This window comes from Salvelinus alpinus, chromosome 20 (genome assembly GCF_045679555.1).
Source record: "Salvelinus alpinus chromosome 20, SLU_Salpinus.1, whole genome shotgun sequence".
In the NCBI taxonomy this organism is placed as follows: domain Eukaryota; kingdom Metazoa; phylum Chordata; class Actinopteri; order Salmoniformes; family Salmonidae; genus Salvelinus; species Salvelinus alpinus.
This window is the reverse complement of record NC_092105.1, coordinates 31,962,791-31,989,642: the sequence shown is the minus strand read 5'-3', so window position 1 is coordinate 31,989,642 and position 26,852 is coordinate 31,962,791. Positions and strand designations below refer to the sequence as shown.

Here is a 26,852-nt window from a genome sequence, read left to right as displayed (position 1 = left end):
GACGTCAGTCTTTATTGAATGAATCCATACACCAATACACTTGTTATTGGATTAGAACGTCCACTGTACCGTGATGCCTCATTGGAGAACAACTACTGAGGAGAGCTTGGACGCAGGCCTGCGATAGGCTAATTTTGGCCACAGAGGCTCTTGAGTTGCCCTTGAAGTCTCTCAGTGATATGATACCAAGTGATACCACAGTATTTAATCATGATGGTAGTGGGTGTGACGGGGACAATTGTGATGACTCAGCCTGGCCTCCAGCTAAGTGCCTGCATGGTTGAGTGGGGAAGGGAAGCAGATTGATTAATACCCATTTGTCTCCGTGGTTCGAGAGTTAAAGGGGAACATCTGTTCTGACCGAGCCATCTGTCTCTCTGATCGCCCCCCTCCCATTTAGTTTACTGCTGCCATTTTTGGTCCTTGTATTGGTAATCATACCACTCTTCATTGTTTTAGCTAGTATTGCAAAACTATTTCCCAGACCCAAAGGGAAGAGATGCCTTTTTATAAAGGGAACTTGAAGAGGGTAAGCTCATTTGGTCTCGCTTTAGGAGTGCTTCTCTGCCCATGATTAGATTTGGTCTGGGGCGTAGGCCAGGGTGGGTGCTGAGGCTCTCTTGTGGCCACCTGTGCCCTCCTTCTGTCTGTAGTCACACTCTCAATCCATTTGCTCCAAGAGATCCATGAGCAATTACAATGGAGATTAGTTAGATCCAGTTAAATACTAACTAAGCCTTCATATCCATATGTTCAGAGGAGATTCCTCCTGCCAAATACCTTGTATTTATTTGATTCAACATTTTTAATAAAGCTTTGAATACATCAAAGTCTTCCACAGTTAGATATAATGAATGTGATTTAAAGTAACTGTCCAGTGAAAATCTCACTTTTAAAATGTAAATAAGATTCTGTTACCCAAATAATGTTGTTGACTCATCCTATTTTCGTATTTGTGTACAAAGCATAAATTGGAGAAAAAAACACTTAAAAAAACCCACCTCAAAATTGTGTCTCAAACAGGCTGTTTCAAAAATGCTTGCTATTTCCTCATAGAGGATGATGTCATCCTCCTGAGGAGGAGCAGCTGGCCAATCAGCGATCTACTCGGATGAATATTTTGTATGATTGCTATACGCCCACACCATTTTGTTGTTGGGGTGTGACCACATCAGGGTTTCCGTTAGCCGGTAATTGTTGTCTTTTTGGCCATAAAAAATATATAATGAAAAGCTGATAAATACAATTGTTGCCCGGCCAAATTGACTGGGAGAAAAAGCAAAGCACTCTAAAGAAAAGACAATGAAAACATTTATACTCGTAAATGATGATTATGAAATAAACCAAAACTTGTTTCTCAGAAGTGTAGCAGGTTGTGAACTCTACAATGTTTCTCTCCGAGAATGAGAACAGTAAATGACTGTATGCCTAATTAGTAATACAATGCACTTCTAGTGTGACAGGACAAAACAGAAACAGTTATGTCAAGGTGATGGAGACCTGCAAAGCAATGAGTCAGAAATGAATTTAACCAAATGATGGGTATTAATGGTTACTGTACATTTACTACTTGTGACATATGTAACGGGGAATTTGTCAAAATAAACAATCAAAGAACAAACAATTCACATGAAATAATGAATGCACAAAATTGACAGGAGACAGCTGAGTGGATTCTGGAGCGCTGAGCGCATGCATTCTGGAGAGAGACGGGTCTGTAGGCTATTTTCGCCTCACACCCCTCCCCTTCTTCTTGTCTCATCATTTTAAATTATACTCAAGACACATTGTCTTCACACATATTTCAGATGCTTTTCACTGGCAGCCCAACTCAATAATCAGCGAGGCCTTGTGCCACTCACCCTGCCTATGAAAGACTACCTCAAATGTCATTTCTCTCCTGTTCTATTGGTTTTCATATCAACAGTTCTTTCATTGTCTAGAAGACAAATACACTATCCTAGTCACAGTAGCAACCCATCCTAGTTGTTGCATCTTTAAAATCACCCTCTTTCTGAGTTTCCTAGCTGAGATTTTCACCTCTGTCATATACCGCTTGCATCAGGTGTGCTTTTTAGAATGGTGTTTTCCCTTTTCCACGCTAGTTGCATTTTGGCACATTTTTGAAAATTACTTTTTATTGGCTGCTTCATTACAGGAGTTGCATGTTTTGTTAAGATTAATTACCGCAATGGAAATGTGATTTGTGTCATGCTGAGAACTGTCAGTGGACGCCCTAATGTGTTACACACCCAACGCATAAGTGTCCGGTAAATTTCTCTAATGGCCGGTAAATTAAAATCTCCCCGGTCACGTTGTCTGGCGCCATATGTTCTTAACGGAAACCCTGGACCACACCATTCGAACACAGAAAAGCAGCTTTTTAAAGTACTTAATAAAAAATTATTGGAAGGAAAACAATTTCACTCATATTGTAGTTAATTAATTATAGGTTATATTTAATAGAAATCTGGAAACACTGGACAGTTACTTTAAATCGGGCCCTCATACCACCCTCATGGAGTCTGTTTCTGACTGTTTGAGCAGACACATGCACATTTGTGGCCTGCTGGAGGTCATTTTGCAGGGCTCTGGCAGTGCTCCTCCTTGCACAAAGGCGGAGGTAGCGGTCCTGCTGCTGGGTTGTTGCCCTCCTACGGCCTCCTCCACGTCTCCTGATGTACTGGCCTGTCTCCTGGTAGCGCCTCCATGCTCTGGACACTATGCTGACAGACACAGCAAACCTTCTTGCCACAGCTGGCATTGATGTGCCATCCTGGATGAGCTGCACTACCTGAGCCACTTGTGTGGGTTGTAGACTCCGTCTCATGCTACCACTAGAGTGAAAGCACCGCCAGCATTCAAAAGTGACCAAAACATCAGCCAGGAAGCATAGGAACTGAGAATTGGTCTGTGGTCACCACCAGCAGAACCACTCCTTTATTGGGGGGGGTCTTGCTAATTGCCTATAATTTCCACCTGTTGTCTATTCCATTTGCACAACAGCATGTGAAATTTATTGTCAATCAGTGTTGCTTCCTAAGTGGACAGTTTGATTTCACAGAAGTGTGATTGACTTGGAGTTACATTGTGTTGTTTAAGTGTTCCCTTTATTTTTTTGAGCAGTGTACATTTATAACTTGTCTCCTCGCCTTCATCTACACTGATTTGAAGTGGATTTACCAAGTGACATCAATAAGGGATCATAGCTTTCACCTGGATTCACCTGGTCAGTATGTTATGGAAAGAGCAGGTGTTCTTAATGTTTTGTATACACAGTATATGTGTATGTGAATATAATGAGAGATGCAAATTGTGTAAAATTGCATTGGAGTGTAAAAGGATTTAGCTGCCTACTAGACACGTTCTTGTTAAGTGCATCTACGCAGCATTTTCCCTAGTTGACACCAAATATGTTCCTGGCTCATTTTATCAGTGTAATGCAGTGATGATAAATCCTACATCTTTAGTACATCATACAGTACATCTTTACATTTTGTTGATTTGAGTTTGCAGAGAACTGTAGCTTAGAAATGTGTGTGTCGTAAACATCTGTTAGTTAGCGACCGCTTTCAACACATCAGCTGAGCCAGTCCTCACATATTGAAATTCCTCAGTCACTTTTTGTGTTTGAACTGATGTCTCTGGGACTGTCAGTGACTGATTCTCCCTGTAAACTAAATAACACATTCTTTAGATGAGATGGAGAAGTTCTGTGTAAGTATGAGTCAGCAGTAATTCTCCAAGTGCTGCAGGCTGCTTTTGACTTACAGGTACAATATGGATACAGGGACACTGACAGAAACACATATGTGATTCTTCCCCGCTGTAAGGGGAGAGAATCGTTATTTTGTAGAATGGGGGAACTTAGAATGTAATACAATTTTATCAGTCCTGCCTTCAGGTTTCTACTCTACTCCTGGCCAAGGCCACTCCAAATACCCATTCTACCTATTAAATTATCAACTGCCAGTTTTATTTGGTCTATTTTAGTGGTGGGAATTGCCAGCGACCTCACGATACGATATTATCACAATACTTACACTACGTCAAAAGTTTGGGGTCACTTAGAAATGGCCTTGTTTTTGAAAGAAAAGTATTTTTTGTTGTTGTCCATTTTTTAAATATCATCAAATTGATCAGAAATGCAGTGTAGACATTGTTAATGTTGTAAAGGACTATTGTTGCTGGAAACGGCTGCCCCGGTGCACAACTGAGCAAGAGGACAAGTACATTAGAGTGTCTAGTGAGACGTCTGTTTCTCAAGAGACGACTCCGGGATGCGGTCCTTCTAGGCAGAGTTGCAAAGAAAGCCATATCTCAGGCTGGCCAATAAAAATAAAAGATTAAGATGGGCAAAAGAACACAGACACTGGACAGAGGAACTCTGCCTAGAAGGCCAGCATCCCAGAGTCGCCTCTTCACTGTTGACATTGAGACTGGTGTTTTGCGGGTACTATTTAATGAAGCTGCCAGTTGAGGACTTGTGAGACTTCTGTTTCTCAAACTAGACACACTAATGCACTTGTCCTCTTGCTCAGCTGTTCACCGGGGCCTCCCACTCCTCTATTCTGGTTAGAGACAGTTTGTGCTGTTCTGTGAAGGGAGTAGTACACAGCGTTGTACAAGATCTTCAGTTTCTTGTCAATTTCTCGCATGGAATAGCCTAAATTTCTTAGAACAAGAATAGACTGACGAGTTTCAGAAGAAATGTCTTTGTTTCTGGCCATTTGGAGCCTGTAATCGAACCGACAAATGCTGATGCTCCAGATACTCAACTAGTCTGAAGAATGCCAGTTTTATTGCTTCTTTAATCAGAACAACAGTTTTCAGCTGTGCTAACATAATTGCAACCAGCTACAATAGTCATTTACAACATTAACAATGTCTACACTGTATTTCCGATCAATTTGATGTATTTTAATGGACAAAAAATGTGCTTTTCTTTCATAAACAAGGACATTTCTACGTGACCCCAAGATTTTGAACCGTAGTGTAGGTGCCGATACGTATGTATTGCGATTCTCACGATTCTTTATATATTGCAATTCGATACTGTGATTTTTATTGCGATTTGATGTTCCAAACATATTGCTCACCATATGTCTGCAGTAGAGGGACAAGAGAGCCATAAGAAAAAGAGCTTTGATCAGCCATGGAAATAAATGTGCTGAAAACAAATTGGCTCTCTACTTAAAAAGAAGATGGGGAACAAGCTATGAAGGAAAAATACTGGAGTTTTGGTGCAGGTACAGCCAACTTGTGCAACAGTTATATTCCGATATTGTCAAAATGATATGATTATAGTGTCAAAAAGAACATCCCAATATGTAACTGTATTGAGTTTCTTCCCCCCGTCACTAGTCTATTTTTGGTCTAGTTTGGCTCTCCATTCTTCTGAGCAGGCCAGGTGGAAATCGATACAGTCCGTTGAATCAGTGAGTCTCGGCGATTCATCTTCCTGTCTCTCTCTCTGTTTCCTGACCTGTTTTCTCTCTCTCCTTTTCTCTAACCTTCCTTTCCTCAATCTCTTAGGTTGAATATAACCCTCTGTAACGCTCCTTTGCAGGTTGAATGTAATCTTCAGCAGATTTGATGAAGTCCAAAGATCTGGGAACATGATCCCATCCTCAGGTTCAGGTGAGTGATGCAGCTGTTGATTCATGGTTATTACCATGGCTTCTCGAGGTGTTTGTCTGTCTGTGTGTTTGCTTCCTGTGTTCCTCTCTCTTTCCTGTTCGTGTGTATTTTGTATGCACTTCTAGTTTCTGGAACTGTTTGAAGGACTCAAAATACAGTGTTATTGACTGATGTTGACTAAGCTGAAAGCAGTTTCTCATGAAGCTATAGGGCTCTGCAGTGATGGCAATGAGGAGATCTACCCCATCTCGTCTCTCTTACACGTGACTCTATGTCTCCGTAGGCTGGATATTTAGGCACATTTCGATTTGGGCTGAGGGAATTAAACACAACACAACTGGAGCTCATAGTCTTTACTTTTCTCCTTTTAAGTTTAGACTTTTTTCTACCAAATGCAGGAAGTGCCGCCTGAGATTTGGCAAAACAAAAAAATATCAGTCACTAGTGTTCTTTTGTACTTGTAGAAACATGTGGCTAGGATTTGGGATGGTGATAAACAGATATTGCACCACTTCTGTTTGTCTGTCGAAGTTTTTGTTGTTCTCATCTGTGTGAGAGAACTAGGCCAGCAGCTATGCTTAGAAATGGAGTTCCTCTCTCCTACGGTTGTATTCTCACTCACTCCTCAATCTTTCCCCAGCTTTCTCTCTTCCCCCTCTCTCACCACTTGTTTTCCATCCTCACCTTCCTCCCCCTTGCTGTTCGCACCTTTGTGGCCTGGCTGTCTCCTGCCCATGTTAGGTCCTCTCAGACGTCATGCCAGTGTGTGGGTTAGTGTGTTGGTGAGAGGAGGCCAGACGGACATCCTGGGGCTTGAGTGGAGGAGTTTCCCCACAGGAGGACAGGCTCCTCTGGGCCTCAGATGTCGCATTCCCTCAGTGTAGCCATGCCTGTGTGTGTGTATGTGTAGGACTGTCCTTGTGTGTTTCATAGAAATTTCAGTGTTCACTGTCAGTGTGTAAGCAGAGCTGTGAGTTCTCTTTGCAGTGTCATGGGCAATGGCTCGCTGACTCCATCACATTCTAGCTGACTGGGTGTAGTGTTTGTTTGCAGGACAGGTAGAATGGCTGAGCTGAGGAGAACTGTGGAAACTGCTCAGCATTTAGGAACTATTTTCCATGCCCTCAGTAACTTCTCCCTCAAGGACAATTACTATGGACTTTACTGAGAGAGACAACACATCTATTATGGCAATCTAACCACCCTGAGAAGTAGCACAGTAAATATATTCTATTTAAGTTAACCATAAGTTTTCTGTTTTATTGTGCATCACATCGTTAACAATCCACTATGTCTGCTTTTGCTCAGTGTTGATCAGAGTCCAACTTTTCAAAGGGAGGAAACAGTTCAAGGACACCTCTCTTGGTGTAAGGGCTTTGTTGCTTCACCCCCTCACTATTTAAACTCATATTTCCAGATTACTTTCGGGCTCACACGGTTTTGATGACATTTTCATTGGAAAAGGAAAAGTAATAGATGATTCATTCCATGACACTTATTAAACTATTCATTATGCACTTGGCGCTGTCGTTTTGTTCTCCCCTAACGCTTCTGCTCAAATTAGGCGATGACTAAGATTTCCCCCTTAGCTTGCAACAAGGAGCTCAGCTCTCCACTCTGAGGGAAATAGTTTCTGTGTGTACGTAAACAGCAGAGGACAGGAGTGCAGTCAACAGAACACAACATGGTAATGAGGGCCTTTTTGTTGTAGAGACGTGGGTCATATTCATTAGGCACCAAACATACTGAAACCGGGAGGGACTACCTGAACTTGACCAATAAGAAATGCTTGTTGTTATTGCAATGTGTTCTAATGAGTACTGCCATGGCCTTGTTCTGTGCAGCGTTGTGTGGGCCCGCTAGCCGTTGCCTGGAGACACAGATTGGGTTCAGAATGCTCTCAGCTAGTCAGTGAACTGAAGGAGTAGCTGTTCCTTTCCTTCGGACGAGATTAACCTCAACCTCTCCTCAACCAGCTGTATTACCCCAAAGGAACACAGTAGAAATGTGGCTAATGGACTGAAACCAAAGGAAAGGGCATTGATTGTTTGTTAGAGTCGTTATAAATAGTGTTCTGAATTGCATGCCCAAACATTTGTCTCCCTCTCCCTGTGTCAGTTTGGTTAGAGCAAGGAGACTGAGTAGTTCTTCTACTGTCAGGAGGAAAACGTATAGAGTGTCTCCCTCCACAAGAGTACACTTCAGAAACCTATTGAATTTCATCTCTATCTGTAGTCCTAATCTGTATTCCCCAAAAGGGCATACATATGCTGCAAGTAGACCATGCTCCAGTTCAGTTGACATGAAATAGGAGCTTTAGCAATTAATCGTCCTTGGATAGAGAGATGACGGAATATGATGTTTGGACTGTCCTGACTCCTGAGGTGTCAGCACTGGGCTTTCCCCCTCAAGAGGTGAAAGGTTGTGGTATGTAGGGTGCTTGGCTGCTGTCTGATTGGGGATGGAAATCTCATAAAGACGTACTGTAGATGTCACATTGCTACATTGTGATTTGGCCTAACTCTCCAGATGACTCTTGTAGAAGGCTTCTAGGTACTGTTGATGATAGACTTATGAGATAAAGATACAGACAGAGCAGCCATCTATTGACTCAGTTTGTGCTGCTTGTTGTACTGTATGTTCACCCTCCATGATGCCTCTGTTAAATCTCATGCCAAAGTTACGTGGTAGGAGAAATGCTTTTCAGCTGAAAGCCCAAATGTTACTCCTCTGCAAAATGAGGGGGCCACTGCAGCCTGAGCCTCTTGTTCTGGTGAAGGAGAGGTATGGCAGCGGTATCGGGTGCAGTAGTCACAAGACTAGAACAGGATGAAGGAAAGGGAGGGGATGGAGAGAGGAGAACAGGGAGAGAGAGAGACACACACAGACGTAAAGCAACATTCTCCCTGACTGTTCACTATTCTCTCTGCTCTGCGTGGAAGGAAGGCTTTGCACTATGACAACCGGGGAAGGTAAGAGCATGAATGGACTGGACTCTTTAATGTCAAGGGCAGAACACACTGGACTCTGGCTCAGGTGCTAATGGTTGTAGAGCTTTTCCTTCCATCTTTCTCTCTTTCCTCTCTCTCTCTCCTGGCCTATTTAGAGGTGCACTGGGGGAGGGGGGGGGGGGGCAGTTTTTTGCAAAGGAGAGAAAATCATATTAACCCTTTTCCTATTTATTTTGTGTCTTTCTTGTGAGACAATGTACCACTTTGAGATTGTATGCGCAGGTCATATTGTCCAGACAGTGGGCTGCTGTATTCCAGCACTCTGAATAGAGAAGAATTTGTTGTTGTTTACTATGTGAGCCATTCTGATTCTAGGAGATGTTATTATGATAAAACAGACCACTGTTTTGGTGTGTAGTTTTATATAGCCCATATCACACCGCTAACATTTCAAACATTAAACATTGTATTTCACGCCTCTTTGCCTCTCTGCAGTTTTAATGTGGGAAATGTTTCGCCCCCTCAGCCTGCTGCTTCATGAGTCTGTTTTGGGTTCTGCTGTTTTGGCGATAAGATGCTGCGTCGTCGGCCACTGCCCGCTCCATCTCACTGTACCTGTGTCTAACTTCAGATCGTCCTGTACAATAAGCAGTACTGAGGGCACTTTAAGTAACGTGTTTAATAGCCTACTTCAGGTAAAAGATCTCTTATTGAGGTCTCCTCCAAGATGTCCCTCTCCCTCTTCACAACAGGAGGCTGCAGTGCCCCCAACACTTTGTGACGTCTGTGTAAAACCTTTTATTTATTTTTGTTGCAGGACATTCCTAGAAGTCATATACATATGCAGTGAGAGGACTGAAGGATGGCTCTCATTGGAGTGTTATTAATAACTCTGCCTGGGTGATGGGCTCGAGCCAAGTCACTGTGAATTATGCTGTAATAATAATGTGTCAGCTGGTGCTTTGGTTAGAAAGCATCCTTGTTGTGTTAAATCCTTGGGGTTCCATGGTACGTTAGCTCATGTTAAGACTGTTTGTCTCCTACACACGGTCCTGTGGGTGTGTGCGTGTGTGTAATATTAAACACTGCAGACTAGAGATGGCTGCTTGTCTTTCCCACAAGGCTCAGCTCTGAGGAAGCAGAACACCAGTTGTTACCTTGTTTTCACAGTTTAGACCATGTACCTGTTATAATGAGTCACACGCCTCACCTTCTACTGCTAGTCTCGTGGTGCTGACTGGGAGCGCTGTGTGAGCTGCCTTCAGTGTGTGTGTGTGTGTGCGTGCAAGGTTCTTGAAAGGAACATTTAAAGGAGGGGAAGAGATGGTTAACACAGGCCAGAGATGGAATTCAGATTCAAAAGAAAGCCTTTTAATCACATCACACACTCAGAGGATCGCATGGTGCAAGCTGCGACACACACACACACACACACACACACACACACACAATGGATGCTGCAGCTCTGTACAGCATAAAGAAGTGTTAAGTGCTCCACACGGTCTACGCAACGGATTCGATGGAGCTTCGTTTGCGTAGGTCTCTGCGTAGTTCTACTTACTTTTGTGCGGCGTAATTTTTGGAACGCGACGCAAACTGTGAAATCACTGTGGCAAGCCCTTTGAAGAGAGTCTGTTAATAGCTGTACTGTTATGTAAACACTAGAGTTCAGTCAGTTTTGTGCTGAGTCTGACGGTGTTGGACCTGGTGCGTTGACCTGCTCAGGTAAGATGGCCCACCGCTGTCTCTGTCTTTCCTCCCTGTGGTGACTGAAAACGGCAGGTTGAATTTAGTGCTGTTTTCTGCTCTCTTAAAATGCCACAACCACCCAATGGCCCAAACAGCTCTGCACTTAACAGTGGTCAGTGACTCATAAGTTGTTTGTTGTGCGTGTTTCGGACTGAGTAACTTCATGGGGCTGGCTGTCATGCATCAGGTCAAGCTGCTTTTTGCCCTGTCGTGAAAGCTTTGTGTTTGTTCCCTGAGGCAGAAGATATTTGGAAGGAAAAGCTTAGCTCATATTTTCATCCAGCAGCTTTTTGATCAAAGCTTTCTCTGTCAGACACGCTAGGCTACGGCCGGGCAATACATAACCACACAGTTGATCCTCGGTCCTCCCTGGAAGAATCCATCTTGTCTGTTGTGACAGAGAGCTGAAAGCTGCTATGAATTTCAGACGAGGTTGGTCAATATTATGGTGAAATGAGAAGATTAGATGTACACAGGCAATCTGATCTTTTGACTTCCGATTTCTACCACCTCCATATGTGGATCTGAATCCTAATACAAAGCCGATCCTCCATATGCGACCTCTGTCTGGACGCTCGGGTCAGATTTATGTTCCTCTGAAGTGGTTTTTATGCACATGACCTGCTGTTACCACGACAACCAAATCAAATCAATCAAATGTTACATGCTTTGTAAACAACAGGTGTAGACTAAAAGTAAAACGCTTAATGACGGGTCCTGTTCCAACAATTCAAGTTAAAGATTAAAACAATTGAAATAGTGACACAAGGAATAAATAAACAGTGAATAACAATAACGAGTAAAAAATAACATGGCTATATACAAGGAGTGCCGAGTCGATGGGCAGGGGTACGAGGTAACAACCACCCCAAAACTTAAAGGAACAGTGACAGGATATGATCACTACATCTGTTTGCTACCTCAAGAGGCTACATCAGAGTGAATGTGCACATTTTATATGGGTCACATTCCAGTCACTGTGGCAGAGTACCATTCCAGCGCTGGTCACTGGGGCAGAGTGGGGGTGGTGGCAGGGTGTACGTAACTTAGACCCTTGACAGGTGTGTGTGTGTGTGTGAAGGGTGTGAAGGGTGGACGAAACACCAGAGGCCTGGTGAGAATAACCTGTACCCATTCATCGACTTCCAAATGCCAGTGCTAGTATGTAAGACAAGCATAAGTAGCCTACCTGTCCACAGGGATAGTAGAGAGAGTTCAAGGACAGAGTGAAGCTCTGTTCATTCAAACCAACCATTTGTTATGGCTTTTATTCTCTCAGACTCCCTATCATATCCCCATCACTGTTGTTGGGAAATGTGATGCATAAATATGGACATGCATGTTGTTCATTAGATAAGAGATAAAACTGTTGCTTTTGATAAGATGGATCTTGAATGATGTATTATGTTTTTGATTCCAGAGGCCCGAGTAAGCGAGACTGAAATCACTTACCATAAACAAACTGTGTGAATGTCCCTGTTGTCCACTTCATTCTCTGTCCATGAGGGTGCCAACCAAGTGGATTCTGTGAATAGCCATCTGCCCACGTGGACCTTGTAATGAATGAATGGATGTCTTTGAGGTCTGTGTAAGGGTGTACAGGACCTACTTGCCAGGGCATGGGCGGCTCTGCCAAAGCTTAACTAAAGGTTTGCCACCCATCAGGGAAAACAGTCAGTGCATGTTACCAACTGGGTTTTTGCTTGGCCTACTAATCTGCTCTTCAGACAGTTTTCACCAAGTACGTGTGTTGTTGTCTGCTGTAACAGTGTTGGTCTTCAAAAATCTCTCCCGGCTTCAGTGTTCATTTGATCGGACTGTGTGTGATGTGACTTGTGTGCCTCAAATGCAAAACAAGCAGTTGCTACGTGTACAGTCTTAACAGCAGCAGTCAATGCACTGTGACTCTGTCTCTCTTTCTCTGCTCATCCCTCTGCTGCCTGCTCAGAGGAAATGGCTTCTGATACATAACATACGGCCTCATTGCCTTCGTATCATCACCTCTCTGCCATCAGAAATAAATGAAGCTCTGAGTCTTTGATTCAGTTGCACATTAACTATTGGACCCCTAAGACAGTCACATTAACTAGCTGTTGAATGTCATTAGCTGATCTCTGCTCTGCTGCCACTACAGTCATGTTTATGCTTCCTACAGGGAGATAACGGGAAATGAATGCCTTTGACAGTAGGGGGGTGCATGAGACAAATTATAAGATATATAGCCGGCCGCAGCCTAACACATGAGATAAAACATAGAAGGGTATTATACAAAGAACGCAAGGACTATAATTTCACTGCGTTATGTTGCTGAAGCTATGGCTGTGCCAGTCAGACCTCTAGGTGAAAAGTTGATGCACTGACCCCTCTTACTGCCCTTGCTACAACCATAGGAGTACCAGTGACAGAATATCCATTATCCATCACTGTCTGTCTTGCCATAGACCCGGGGGATATCTCAAAGTTCTATCAGTGTTGGGTTAACTGACGTTGCCCTTCAGCCTGCTGTATGGCCTTCCTCACTGACAGATAGAAGGCTGCTGTCTTTCCTCTCAACCTTTTTGAGTGACTTGTCATTAGAACTATATGCTCCTCTGTAGACAGACAGACAGGGAGAGAGCGAACAAGGGAGAAAGTAAAGCAGAGAGACTGGCTACTGTGAAGTTTGACTTCTGGGTGTTTAGTTATAATGAGGTCATATAGCCCAGGCCATTGAAATGGCTGCAGTGTGTCTCACAGTACAAATGTGTCTCTGTGCTGTGATAACATTTCCCCCCCAAAATGGCCATTGTTTGTTTTCTGTCCATGGTATTTTAGAGTCTGAACCCAAGCATTTAGTGTACTGCCCGGGTCTGAACTAGACCCGGCATTATATCTTGTCTGTTGAATGGTTTTCACGAATGTCATGGTTCAGAATAAATTCTATGTTGTCTGGACTTGAAGAGATAACTAAGCATTTCCCCTAACCCTGACTGTTAGGATGCTGTTGCTTGCTCTGTAGCCCCAGTCAGTCTGTCCACCACTATGACGTCTTTTTTGTTCAGCTGTTACATTGTTAATTAATCTTCTCCTTGCCTCAAATCCCCCATACAACCCTAAAACACACATCTTTGAGAGGAGCACAGTTAAGCTAGTTTTGCCCTGTTTAAGGGTACAACGGTAGAAATGATAGGTGACCTCATGAATCATGACAGTAGTACACAACCTGCTAATAACATTTTATTTGTCACATGCTTCGTAAACAACCGGTGTAGACTAACAGTGAAATTCTTACTTACGGCCTTTCCCCATAATGCAGAGAGAGAGATAATAGAAAAATAACAACACGAGGGAAAAATAACTTATACAGTGGGGAGAACAAGTATTTGATACACTGCCGATTTTGCAGGTTTTCCTACTTACAAAGCATGTAAAGGTCTGTAATTTTTATCATAGGTACACTTCAACTGTGAGAGACGGAATCTAAAACAAAAATCCTGAAAATCACATTGTATGATTTTTAACTAATTAATTTGCATTTTATTGCATGACATAAGTATTTGATCACCTACCAACCAGTAAGAATTCCGTCTCTCACAGACCTGTTAGTTTTTCTTTAAGAAGCCCTCCTGTTCTCCACTCATTACCTGTATTAACTGCACCTGTTTGAACTCGTTACCTGTATAAAAGACACCTGTCCACACACTCAATCAAACAGACTCCAACCTCTCCACAATGGCCAAGACCAGAGAGCTGTGTAAGGACATCAGGGATAAAATTGTAGACCTGCACAAGGCTGGGATGGGCTACAGGACAATAGGCAAGCAGCTTGGGGAGAAGGCAACAACTGTTGGCGCAATTATTAGAAAATGGAAGAAGTTGAAGATGACGGTCAAACACCCTCGGTCTGGGGCTCCATGCAAGATCTCACCTCGTGGGGCATCAATGATCATGAGGAAGGTGAGGGATCAGCCCAGAACTACCCGGCAGGACCTGGTCAATGACCTGAAGAGAGCTGGGACCACAGTCTCAAAGAAAACCATTAGTAACACACTACGCCGTCATGGATTAAAATCCTGCAGTGTACACAAGGTCCCCCTGCTCAAGCCAGCGCATGTCCAGGCCCGTCTGAAGTTTGCCAATGACCATCTGGATGATCCAGAGGAGGAATGGGAGAAGGTCATGTGGTCTGATGAGACAAAAATAGAGCTTTTTGGTCTAAACTCCACTCGCCGTGTTTGGAAGAAGAAGAAGGATGAGTACAACCCCAAGAACACCATCCCAACCGTGAAGCATGGAGGTGGAAACATCATTCTTTGGGGATGCTTTTCTGCAAAGGGGACAGGACGACTGCACCGTATTGAGGGGAGGATGGATGGGGCCATGTATCGCGAGATCTTGGCCAACAACCTCCTTCCCTCAGTAAGAGCATTGAAGATGGGTCGTAGCTGGGTCTTCCAGCATGACAACGACCCGAAACACACAGCCAGGGCAACTAAGGAGTGGCTCCGTAAGAAGCATCTCAAGGTCCTGGAGTGGCCTAGCCAGTCTCCAGATCTGAACCCAATAGAAAATCTTTGGAGGGAGCTGAAAGTCCGTATTGCCCAGCGACAGCCCCGAAACCTGAAGGATCTGGAGAAGGTCTGTATGGAGGAGTGGGCCAAAATCCCTGCTGCAGTGTGTGCAAACCTGGTCAAGAACTACAGGAAACATATGATCTCTGTAATTGCAAACAAAGGTTTCTGTACCAAATATTAAGTTCTGCTTTTCTGATGTATCAAATACTTATGTCATGCAATAAAATGCAAATTAATTACTTAAAAATCATACAATGTGATTTTCTGGATTTAGATTCCGTCTCTCACAGTTGAAGTGTACCTATGATCAAAATTACAGACCTCTACATGCTTTGTAAGTAGGAAAACCTGCAAAATCGGCAGTGTATCAAATACTTGTTCTCCCCACTGTATATACACAGGGTACCAGTACCGAGTCTATGTGCTGGGATATACAGGTCATTGAGGTAGATATGTACATATAGGTAGGGTTAAAGTCACTTGGCAACAGGATAGATAATAAACATTAACAGCAGCGTATGTGATGAGTCTAAAGAGTTGGTGCAAAAGGGTCAATGCAGATAGTCTGGGTAGCTATTGGTTAACTATTTAACAACAAAAAAAGAAGTGCCATGTATGTAAAATGTGTGTAGAAATACATGCAACAACAAAAGAAAAAGCTGTAAAAACATATATTTTTTGAGCTCCGAAAAGAGGGGGGGGGGGTTTAGGAAAAAAACAACACTACCGTTAAGTTTAGGGTCACTTAGAAATGTCCTTGTTTTTGAAAGATAAGCACATTTCTTGTCCATTAAAAAACATCAAATTGATCAGAAATACAGTGTAGACATGGTTAATGTTGTAAATTACTATTGTATCTGGAAATGGCAGATTTTTTTAATGGAATATCTACATAGGCGTACAGAGGTCCATTATCAGCAACCATCACTCCTGTGTTCCAATGGCACGTTGTGTTAGCTAATCCAAGTTCATCATTTTAAAAGGCTAATTGATCATTAGAAAACCCTTTGCAATTATGTTATTACAGCTGAAAACTGTTGTTCTGATTAAAGAAGCAATAAAACTGTCCTTTAGACTAGTTGAGTATCTGGAGCATCAGCATTTGTGGGTTCACTTACAGGCTCAAAATGAGCAGAAACAAAGCACTTTCTTCTTAAACTCGTCAGTCTATTCTTGTTCTGAGAAATGAAGGCTATTCCATGCGAGAAATTGCCAAGAAACTGAAGATCTGGTACAATGCTGTGTACTACTCCTTTCACAGAACAGCGCAAACTGGCTCTAACCAGAATAGAAAGAGTAGTGGGAGGCCCCGGTGCACAACAGGACAAGTACATTAGTGTCTAGTTTGAGAAACAGACGTCTCACAAGTCCTCAACTGGTAGCTTCATTAAATAGTACCCGTAAAACACCAGTCTCAGCGTCAACATTGAAGAAGCGACTCCGGGATGCGGTCCTTCTAGGCAGAGTTGCTAAGAAACAGCCATATCTAAGACTGGCCAATAAAAATAAAATATTAAGATGGGCAAAAGAACACAGACACTGACAGAGGAACTCTGCCTAGAAGATCAGCATCACGAAGTCGCCACTTCACTGTTGACATTGAGACTGGTGTTTTGCGGGTACTATTTAATGAAGCTGCCAGTTGAGGACTTGTGAGACGTCTGTTTCTCAAACTAGACACTCTAATGTACTTGTCCTCTTCTTCATGTGCTTCTCTTTCAAAACAAGGACATTTCTAAGTGACACCCAACTTTTGAACAGTAGTGTACATGTACAGTACCAGTCAAAAGTTTGGACCTACTCATTCAAGGGTTTTTCTTTATTTTCACTATTATCTACGTTGTAGAGTTATGAAATAGCACATATAGAATCATGTAGTAACCAAAAAAGTGTTAAATCAAAATATATTTGAGATACTTCAAAGTAGCCACCCTTTGCCTTGATGACAGCTTTGCACACCCTTGGCATTCTCTCAACCAGCTTCATGAGTTTGTCCACTGGAATGCATTTCAATTAACAGGTGTACATAGTTAAAAGTTAATTTGTGCAATTAATTTCCTTAATGTGTTTGAGCCAGTCAGTTGTGTTGTGACAAGTTAGGGGTGGTATACAGACGATAGCCCTATATGGTAAAAGACCAAGTCCATATTATGGCAAGAACAGCTCAAATAAGCAAAGAGAAACGACAGTCCATCATTACTTTAAGACATGAAGGTCGGTCAATCCAGAAAATGTTGCCGTCTCCAAAACCATCAAGCGCTATGATGAAACTGGCTCTCATAAGGAAGACCCAGTTACCTCTGCTGCAGAGGATAAGTTCATTAGTATAACTGCACCTCAGAATGCAGCCCAAATAAATGCTTCACAGAATTCAAGTAACAGACACATCTCAACATCAACTGTTCAGAGGAGAATGCTGTTGGGGCAGTATGCGAATTGGAGTGGGTCCAGGGTGTCTGGGATGATAGTGTTGATGTGAGCCATGACCAGCCTTTCAAGGCATTTCATGGCTACAGATGTGAGTGCAACGGGGCGATAGTCATTTAGACAGGTTACCTTGGCGTTCTTGTGCACAAGGACTATTGTGGTCTGCTTGAACTATGTAGGTATTACAGACTGGGTCAGGGAGAGGTTGAAAATGTCAGAGGCCCTTACTTGCGTTTCTTAAGCAGAGGTGATGTACTTTACGATGAGAGCCAGCACTCTGTTGACTTTACCACAGTCTTGTCTACAACACTCTAAACATTTACCCTTTACTTGGCCACACTTTAGGATGAATACTTTGCCTCTGCTCTTTTTCAGCGGTTGCTCATTCCTGTCTGCTCACCCTGGCAACCATGTAGGCAATCACCAATCATGGCCCTTACGTAGGAGAGACCCCACTGGTATGGTAGCTCCTTGGGGACACACTTAGTCTACCTCCCTGAGGACAGCATTTTTACTTTGTTGGCTGTCTAACACCCAGCTAGGCTAAAATTAACGAATAGATCATTTCAAGCACAGAAGGGCATTCATTAATGATTAGTGGTTTCTTATTGAAAGGAGTGGAGAGTTTTTGTGCTCTCTTATCATTGGCTGACCAGGCAGAGTTTGACCAGGCAGAAGAACTCTGGTCCTCTGTGACACAGGATTGACCAAGAGTCTCAAAGTGGTTTGTCACAGCTATTCTATGGTTACTTTACCATTGCAACAGAGTGGATGTGAGCTCCTCCCATAGCGGGCTATCAATGAATGGTATCAAGAGCTCTATTCTCTTCTTCCCTCTTTCTCTTTTCCTAGTCCCAATATTACATTCACATGTATTTTAAATCTCTGCATTATAGGGAAGAAAATTGTCAAACGCTTTAGTTATGGTTATTATTATTCAGTGCTGCATGAGGTACAGTTAATGTCGGAAGTTTACATACACTTAGGTTGGAGTCATTAGAACTCGTTTTTCAACCACTCCACACATTTCTTGTTAACAAACTATAGTTTTGGCAAGTCGGTTAGGACATCTACTTTGTGCATGACACAAGTCATTTTTTCAGCAATTGTTTACAGACCGATTTATTTCACTTATAATTCACTGTATCACAACTCCAGTGGGTCAGAAGTTTACATACACTAAGTTGACTGTGCCTTTAAACAGCTTGGAAAATTACAGAAAATGATGTCATAGGTTTAGAAGCTTCTGATAGGCTAATTGACATCATTTGAGTTAATTGGAGGTGTACCTGTGGATGTATTTCAAGGCCTACCTTCAAACTCAGTGCCTCTTTGCCTGACATCACCAAGACCTCAGAAAAATAATTGTAGACCTCCACAAGTCTGGTTCATCCTTGGGAGCAATTTCCAAACGCCTGAAGGTACCACGTTCATCTGTACAAACAATTGTACGCAAGTATAAACACCATGGGACCACACAGCCGTCATACCACTCAGGAAGGAGACAAGTTCTGTCTTCTAGAGATGAACGTACTTTGGTGTGAGAAGTGCAATTCAATCCCAGAACAACAGCAAAGGACCTTGTGAAGATGCTGGAGGAAACTGGTACAAAAGTATCTATATCCACAGTGAAACGACTCCTATATCGACATAACCTGAAAGGCTGCTCAGCAAGGAAGAAGCCACTGCTCCAATACCGCCATAAAAAAGCCAGACTACGGTTTGCAACTGCACATGGGGACAAAGATCGTACTTTTTGGAGAAATGTCCTCTGGTATGATGAAACAAAAATAGAACTGTTAGGCCATAATGACCATCGTTATGTTTGGAGGAGAAAGGGGGAGGCTTGCATGCCGAAGAACACCATCCCAACCGTGAAGCACGGGGGTGGCAGCATCATGTTGTGGGGGTGCTTTGCTGCAGGAGGGACTGGTGCACTTCACAAAATAGATGGCATCATGAAGGAGGAAAATTATGTGTATATATTGCAGCAACATCTCAAAACATCAGTCAGTGATGGTGGTGATCCGAACTGACCTAGACAGGGAATCTTTACTCAGATTAAATGTCAGGAATTGTGAATAACTGAGTTTAAATGTATTTGGCTAAGGTGTATGTAAACTTCCGACTTCAACTGTATATGTGTGTATGCGTGTGTGTGTGTCTAAGAGTAGCGAGGGATGGGGGAGAGTGTTTTGGCTGAGCAGTCCCTGTTTTCTTTATAGTCGTCCACATTTAGAGATATCACTGTAATGACATTGTACTATTTGTGCTGAACCATTAGCCTCTAGCCCTCAGACTCCTCTAAACTGCTGGCTAGAGTGTCAGCTTCGCAGGCTGACAGACCAATTGCCATGCCAAGACAGCACAATGAAATCTGGGACCAGGCTAACTCCCCCCAGATTAGCTGAGTGCTCAGAGCACCTGAAGCCTGACACAGACAGGACAGGAGAAGCTGGCCTGGGAGGAACTAAATCAAATATATTGTGTCAGGGTGTCTTTAGTCTCTCCCTGCAGTTTAGGACAGACAGGAGAAAAGCATCTCGTGAGTTAAAAAAATCCCCCAAATATGAATCTTTGGCCCAGGGATTACCAGTGCTGCCTGCACTGCAGTTAGGATGCTGGGTGGAGAGTGAAATTAGGATTCTCATCTGCTTCTGCTTCTGCAGTCGCTGGAGCCTGCAGCCAGTGGACACATTGTGTAGTGTGCTGTACTCTGTGGTTATGACAGTCACCCTCAGTGAGTTCTTATGACAGTTTGTTTTGTCATGCTGTCCGTACAGTAATCATAACATGAGAATGGCCCACCATTACCTCATTATTCCTCTCAGAGAATGTCATAATAACCAGTTTATCTTGGCAGGGCAATCACTTCCCCCTCTCTCTACCTTCATCATCCTATCTTTGTTTCTCCATTCTCTCTCTTCTCTCTATTTCCTCTATCTCCTCTCTCTATCTTTAGAACTCTGTTCAGAACAGTACATTGTCAACCAAGTTTCTGTAACATTCCTGAAGTCTGAGAACTGTGAGCTATTTTGGTTCTTCTGAACTGTCTCGCCTGGCTTATTTTCTCTTCCATGTAGTTGTCTGGCTCTAGCTAGCAGTTTCCTGCACAATATTGTTTTATAGCTGGATTCCAGCAGCAGTCAGAATGGGGTCAGTGCTGTTTGGGATGTTTAACAGTGGAAGAGAGAGGATGCATCCTAAATGACACCCTATCCCTTATTAGGGTGCTCCCAAGTGGCGCAGCGGTCTAAGGCACTGCATCTCAGTGCAAGAGGCGTCACTACAGTACCTGGTTCGAATCCAGGCTGCATCACATCCGGCCGTGATTGGGAGTCCCAGAGGGCGGCGCACAATTGGCCCAGCGTCGTCTGGGTTTTGCCCGGGGTAGGCCGTCATTGTAAATAAGAATTTGTTCATAACTGACTTGCCTAGTTATATAAAGGTACATTTATTTTTAATTTTTATGTATTGCACTACTTTTTATTTATTTTTATTTAACCTTTATTTAACTACATGGGAAATAGTGTGCCATTTGTAATCCAGTCATAGACTGTTGCAGTGCGGCGGACACTTGAACCGTTGAACTTCCTGAAGGATACAGACCACAGTCAGACAACTTCCTATGAAGATAGATGGGGCCGAACAATGATGTGAATGTGTCTATGGGGCAGATAAAGCAGTGTTTCACCTCAACCAGCAGAGGGAGCCAGAGGACAACCTCTCTCCATGACATCATCACCTATTATACTGCCTTTATCATCAATGACACTTATGAACTTACCTGTCTGCTACACCACTCTCTTCCTTTGAGAGTTCAGCACAGGAAATATGTCATACTCTGCACATTTATACAGTAGCCCACATACAGGACTGTCCAGCTTACAGTAAATATATCACTGGACAGAGCAGGCATGATCTCATCGAGCCATGTGGATCACTACCACGACCCCTGCTCTGCCACAGGCACCAAGCACACAGCTAACAACCAGGCTACTGCCCGCAGAGTTGGCAGATGCGTGTGTGTGTGTTCCCGTAGGGCATGTGTGTCAGTCGCGTGTCTCTGCAGGCTTTGTTAATTGGTCCCTATGTGTGTATAAATCAGCTTGACATTTGTGTCAGCGTTTGATCAAGTGCTGCTCTGATCAATAAACTAAATGCATCATCGTGTTTTGCTCTTTCACTAAAGGTGTTTCGGTTAATTGCCTTGCTGTTTAGAGCTGGTATTTACCTCGGTTATCTCATACATCTTGTGCTCAAATTCTGTGAAATTCATCATGGATCTTGTCTCAAGGAATGTTTCTATTTCAGCTCTCTAAAACCTCTCTGCAGATAATTTAACGATCAGTAAAAAAACGGATGGAAGATGCTCACTCAATGACATTACTGCTAGCAAAGGATTGATCCATCCCACATGCTGCAGTCCCCTCCCTGTCTCTGGTATCGTCATGTTACTGGCCTCAGTGGAAAGCAAATGGAAAGTGCGCCATCAATAAGATAGACGTCGTTGGATGAAGCTGAAGGTTAGGATTGAGCCTTTTCACATGCTGCAGTCTCCTCCTGATCTCTTTGGTACAATAATGGTAATCTCAGTCCTCACGGTATTGACTATTTTCTCATAACGATAATGCTAGCCCCCACACTCAAAACGCAATTCACTGGAGAGCCAGGGGTTAATAACTAGTGTATTCTCACTGTCCAAGTAATAAAGCACGTCGTTGGATGAGTATGTATACATGAGAGAGACGTTTGATACGACCAGTATGTGCTTCATGTTCACCACCTTTCTCCAGATAAACGAAAAGTGGATGGATACAGTGAGACTCAAGAGACAAACTATGTATCATTTTAGCAGCTTGCATGAGGCAAGCTTTTGTTATGTTGGAACCAAAGCTTCTTATCTCTGGGTGGGTGAGATAGCATGCTGTGAAGCGCAGTAATCACACTAACCAGGCTTCAGGGGACAATAAAGCCAACATAATGTTGAGCTCTCATAGTGTTATGGTGCGGCGCCAAATAATTAATTTACATGTCATTCGTATGCATTTATTCAGTGTAAATAACAGCGGTGGGACTATAAACAGTGTTTGTCCAGGACCAATGACCATCAGGCTAGGTTTCTTTGTTTTTTCCTCACCCAACTCCCTGTATAAACAATGATTGGTCTGAGATGACATCACAGGTGCTGGCCCCTCCCCCCCTTTCTGTGGTCGAGAGTCAGTGTCCCTATGGACATGTCACACCATGCTGGCACTGCAGGAGCTGCCAGTATCCTCCTGCTACACACACACACACACACACACTGCTGTTTTTGACAGCTAACCCTTGGCCAGAAGGGCTTAAGCTGGTCTAGCACCGTGTCATCAGAGCTGCCCGCGTCATGCAGACACACAGACACACACACACACACACACACTGTTGATGCAGAAGCCTGGTTGGGGAAATCTTTAGTGAGTGTGCCATAAATCATGCTGCTGAGGAAGCTGGTGTGTAAGAAGATCTGTGCCTGTAAGAACCTGCTGCTATTATCTCTTCCTGTGGTGTTTCTCTCTCTCTCTCTACCATTCCTCTCACACTACCTACCGATATTTCTACAAATCTTTTCCTCCTCTTTCCCCCAATTGATCTGCCTTTCTCAAATGTCTCTCTCTCTGTCTGTCTCTGATAGATGTATCAGTTTCATGGTAATTCCAGGTTAGCAGTCTAATGGAGGGATGGAGGGTTGTGAGAGGAGGATGAGGGGGACATGGACGGAGTGGTGAACGGGGCGTTTCTCTCTGTCTACCTGTTGCTTTGTTTATGGGGCTATTTGTCTTTTAGTGTGAGTGGTGTCTTGTTTTGCTATCTTTCAGAATGATCACTACTATTGTGATCTGTTCAGACTAGCCTACATTAGTTCAGACTCTGATGGCCTATTGTATGTTTGGTTCGTTCCTAAAAATGGTTTATTATTGTCAATTTGTTTTACGTGCTGAGAGATATAGCTTTGAAATTATTTTCTGTAATGAAAAGCGCTACACTTGTTAAATTATTATTATTATATTGATGCCTTCTCTAAAATAATGCTGGCTTGGTCGAGGCATATCTCCCGGATCATATTTTCCCTGTATTCATAATCCCTCGTGTAAACTGGAAAACTGGAGAGGTGACAGAACGGCTTGTATTTGTGTAACAGTGACAATCCAGATGACATGGGCTAGCTACACTCACTCAGCACTGCAGATGACTTGGGCTAGCTACATTCACTCAGCACTGCAGATGACATGGGCTAGCTACACTCAGCACTACAGATGACTTGGGCTAGCTACATTCACTCAGCACTGCAGATGACATGGGCTAGCTACACTCAGCACTACAGATGACTTGGGCTAGCTACACTCACTCAGCACTGCAGATGACATGGGCTAGCTACACTCAGCACTGCAGATGACTTGGGCTAGCTACACTCACTCAGCACTGCAGATGACTTGGGCTAGCTACACTCATTCAGCACTGCAGATGACTTGGGCTAGCTACACTCATTCAGCACTGCAGATGACTTGGGCTAGCTACACTCATTCAGCACTGCAGATGACTTGGGCTAGCTACATTCAGCACTGCAGATGACTTGGGCTAGCTACATTCAGCACTGCAGATGACTTGGGCTAGCTACATTCAGCACTGCAGATGACTTGGGCTAGCTACACTCAGCACTGCAGATGACTTGGGCTAGCTACACTCAGCACTGCAGATGACTTGGGCTAGCTACACTCAGCACTGCAGATGACTTGGGCTAGCTACACTCAGCACTGCAGATGGCTGGGTTCAGGCACGCACACTCTCAGCCCAAAGAACAGGGTCGTCTTCAGTAGGGTAGCAAAATTCTGGGAACTTTCAATAAATGCCCTGGTTTTCCAGAAATCCTAGTCTTCAGTAGGCACAAAACATAAGAAAACTGTCAGAAAACTGAGTGAAACTGGGACGTACTGGGGTAGCTGTCCAATAGAAAATGCTTGTTTTCGGTTCCCTGTGGTGTGTCCTAATGAACATGGTCACAAATGCTGAGAATATGACATCAAAATGGATGAACACCACTTCTCACTCTCCCCTTGCAGATAAGAACTTTGATGATGAGGACTCTGTGGACGGGGGTCGGTCCTCCTCCTCTGCATCGTCCTCCAAGGCGCCCCCCAGTGGTAGGAGGGCTGTAGCTGCGGTTTCTGTCCGCAGGCCCAGCTCTGCCACCGGACCCGGCAAGATCTCTGCTAAAGATGCTGCTGCAGGTGCTGTTGATGAGGAGGACTTCATCAAGGCTTTTGAAGAGGTTCCTACAATCCAGGTAACCTGCACAGATAGGCACAACGTGTGTGTGTTTACAGTTTGAATTGTTATCAACCCCAGTCTGACTCCTGTCCTTGTCTTTCTGTACATCTCCAGATCCACTCCAACAGAGATATGGAGGACAATCTCTCCAAGGTTCGGGAGGTTCTATCTGACGACAAAAACGACTGGGAGCACAGAGTTGTCGCCGTAAGGACCACACACACAAATGATCAGTCTCTAAATGATCGTTTTCAGCCTCGTACTGTAAATTCTTGCAGTAAGACACGATGTTGGTAGCGTATTATAGTTCTTTGTGTTTCCTTTTTTTCTAGCTGAAGAAGGTTCGTTCTCTGCTCCTGGCTGGAGCGCTGGAGTATGATAGTTTCCCTCAGCAGCTCCGTCTGCTGGAGGCCCCTCTGAAGCTGTCAGCTAAAGACCTGAGGTCCCAGGTGGTACGAGAGGCCTGCATCACACTGGGGTAAGGACCTGCAGACAAAACCGCTTTCAACCTCAGTCTTCCACACCAAGTAGAGTTAACTACACTGTTGAACCTATCTGTTCCAAGAGGTGCTATCTCAGACTCGGGGTGAGTAAAGGTTGACCAGAGAGATGATTTAGAGATGTAGCAGCTCAGGTGAAATGCCTCAGTGAAGGGGTTACATTAACATGAGGAAAGCGACCTGGTCTCGCCTGGCCTGGTCTGTCAGTCCATCAACCCGGATACTCTTTATATGTGGATCTTGACTCTCCGCTCTATCGCTCATCATCACTACCACATTAGGAGCACATCACTGACTGACAATTAACCACTCTGAGTCTGGAAAACTTGTAGGCTGCTACTGCCTCATATCTAAGTACGGGTACACTAGTCTAGAACCTCAAATCAAATGTATATGTGGAGATTTGAAAACTGATTGATTATTGTTTTGATGTCTTGAATCTCTCCCCTTTCCTCTTCAGATACCTGTCCATGTTGCTGGGCAACAAGTTTGACCACTGTGCAGAGACCCTGATGCCCACACTGCTCAACCTGGTGCCCAACAGTGCCAAGGTGATGGCCACGTCTGGCATGGCAGCCATACGTCTCATCCTCAGGGTGAGTACTGTACACACATATGCACGGGCAATCATATATGTCAGGGGTTGACCAACAGTGGATGAGTGTGATTCATGCATTTTCTACTGTAAAATAAATCATTTCCTGATGTATTTATTACTCAGTTGGAATGATGTCTGCTTGCAAAATGTTAAGACACTGGGAGGTGTGAAATAAGCTGTATTGGATGATGTCTGGTACTTCCTCTTCTCTTCCAGCACACACACTACTCACGTCTCATACCCATCATCACTAGTAACTGCATGTCCAAATCAGTGGCCGTCAGAAGGTAACGACTCGAGGACTTTCTGTGTGATGTTACTTTGTGTGAAAATCTTCTAGCTTTTCCTGAGGTTTCCCTTATAATGTGTTAACGCTCATCATGTCTTCTCTCTGCAGGCGCAGTTATGAGTTCTTAGAGCTGTTATTACTGGAGTGGCAGACACACACACTGGAGAGGTAAACACACACCCTTTCAGCATTCACCCTGCATGCTAATACTATTCATCCAGGACATAAACACTAACAACAGACTGTAGCATGCTTTTCTGCTCAGGATCCAACCAATATTTGTGTTTGTGTACAGATGTAGAATCTTAATTTGATCTCCCTGTTGCAGGAAAACTGCAATGCAGGATATTTAAAACATGTAATGTATTTGAGGTTTAAAAAGGCTTCTGAAGTTCATAATTTTCGCTTAGAAATTTCCCTTACGAAAATCATATCAACCCCTACAAAAATATAAATTATAATCCACATAATAATTCACATTTCCTGTTGGTGCTGCGCTTTAGATTTCCCTCTTTCCGCTCCTACTCCTCACTTCTCTTCTACTCTCTGCCGTGTGACATTTACTGTAAGTAGTTGGGTGTTGGTTGACTGGGCGACTGATGATCCCTAGTTAAATTGATGATGCTGGAGGGCTGGAGCGAGCCATCACCATCAGAATCCTCGACGGAGCGTCCCCAGTGGTTGCCGTGACAACCCTGCTGAGATTTTTAAAAGCATGTAGAAAGCGTGCTGTGTGGTCACTTTCCCCCTGTGGAGAAGGAGAGTGGAGAAGAGAAGAAGAGAGGAGTGTATACTGAAGTCTCAAGGGAAATGAGGAAGTCTGTGTGTCCTCTCCATTGG

The 26,852-nt window shown here is 43.6% G+C and overlaps 1 protein-coding gene across 22 annotated transcripts in view; it reads left to right on the top strand.

The window, feature by feature from the left end:
• clasp1a (cytoplasmic linker associated protein 1a) overlaps positions 1-26,852 on the top strand; it is a 90,704-nt gene that overhangs the window by 37,660 nt on the left and 26,192 nt on the right. For 21 of the 22 annotated variants that reach the window (XM_071355297.1, XM_071355289.1, XM_071355290.1 and 18 more), the window contains exons 8-14: positions 5,570-5,640; positions 24,418-24,641; positions 24,740-24,832; positions 24,958-25,103; positions 25,586-25,721; positions 25,940-26,010; positions 26,121-26,180. In XM_071355297.1, the coding sequence (XP_071211398.1) occupies positions 5,570-5,640; positions 24,418-24,641; positions 24,740-24,832; positions 24,958-25,103; positions 25,586-25,721; positions 25,940-26,010; positions 26,121-26,180 (801 nt within the window). Of the gene's footprint in view, positions 1-5,569; positions 5,641-8,478; positions 8,613-24,417; positions 24,642-24,739; positions 24,833-24,957; positions 25,104-25,585; positions 25,722-25,939; positions 26,011-26,120; positions 26,181-26,852 lie in introns of those variants that run through there. The other variant, XM_071355300.1, reaches the window with a different exon arrangement.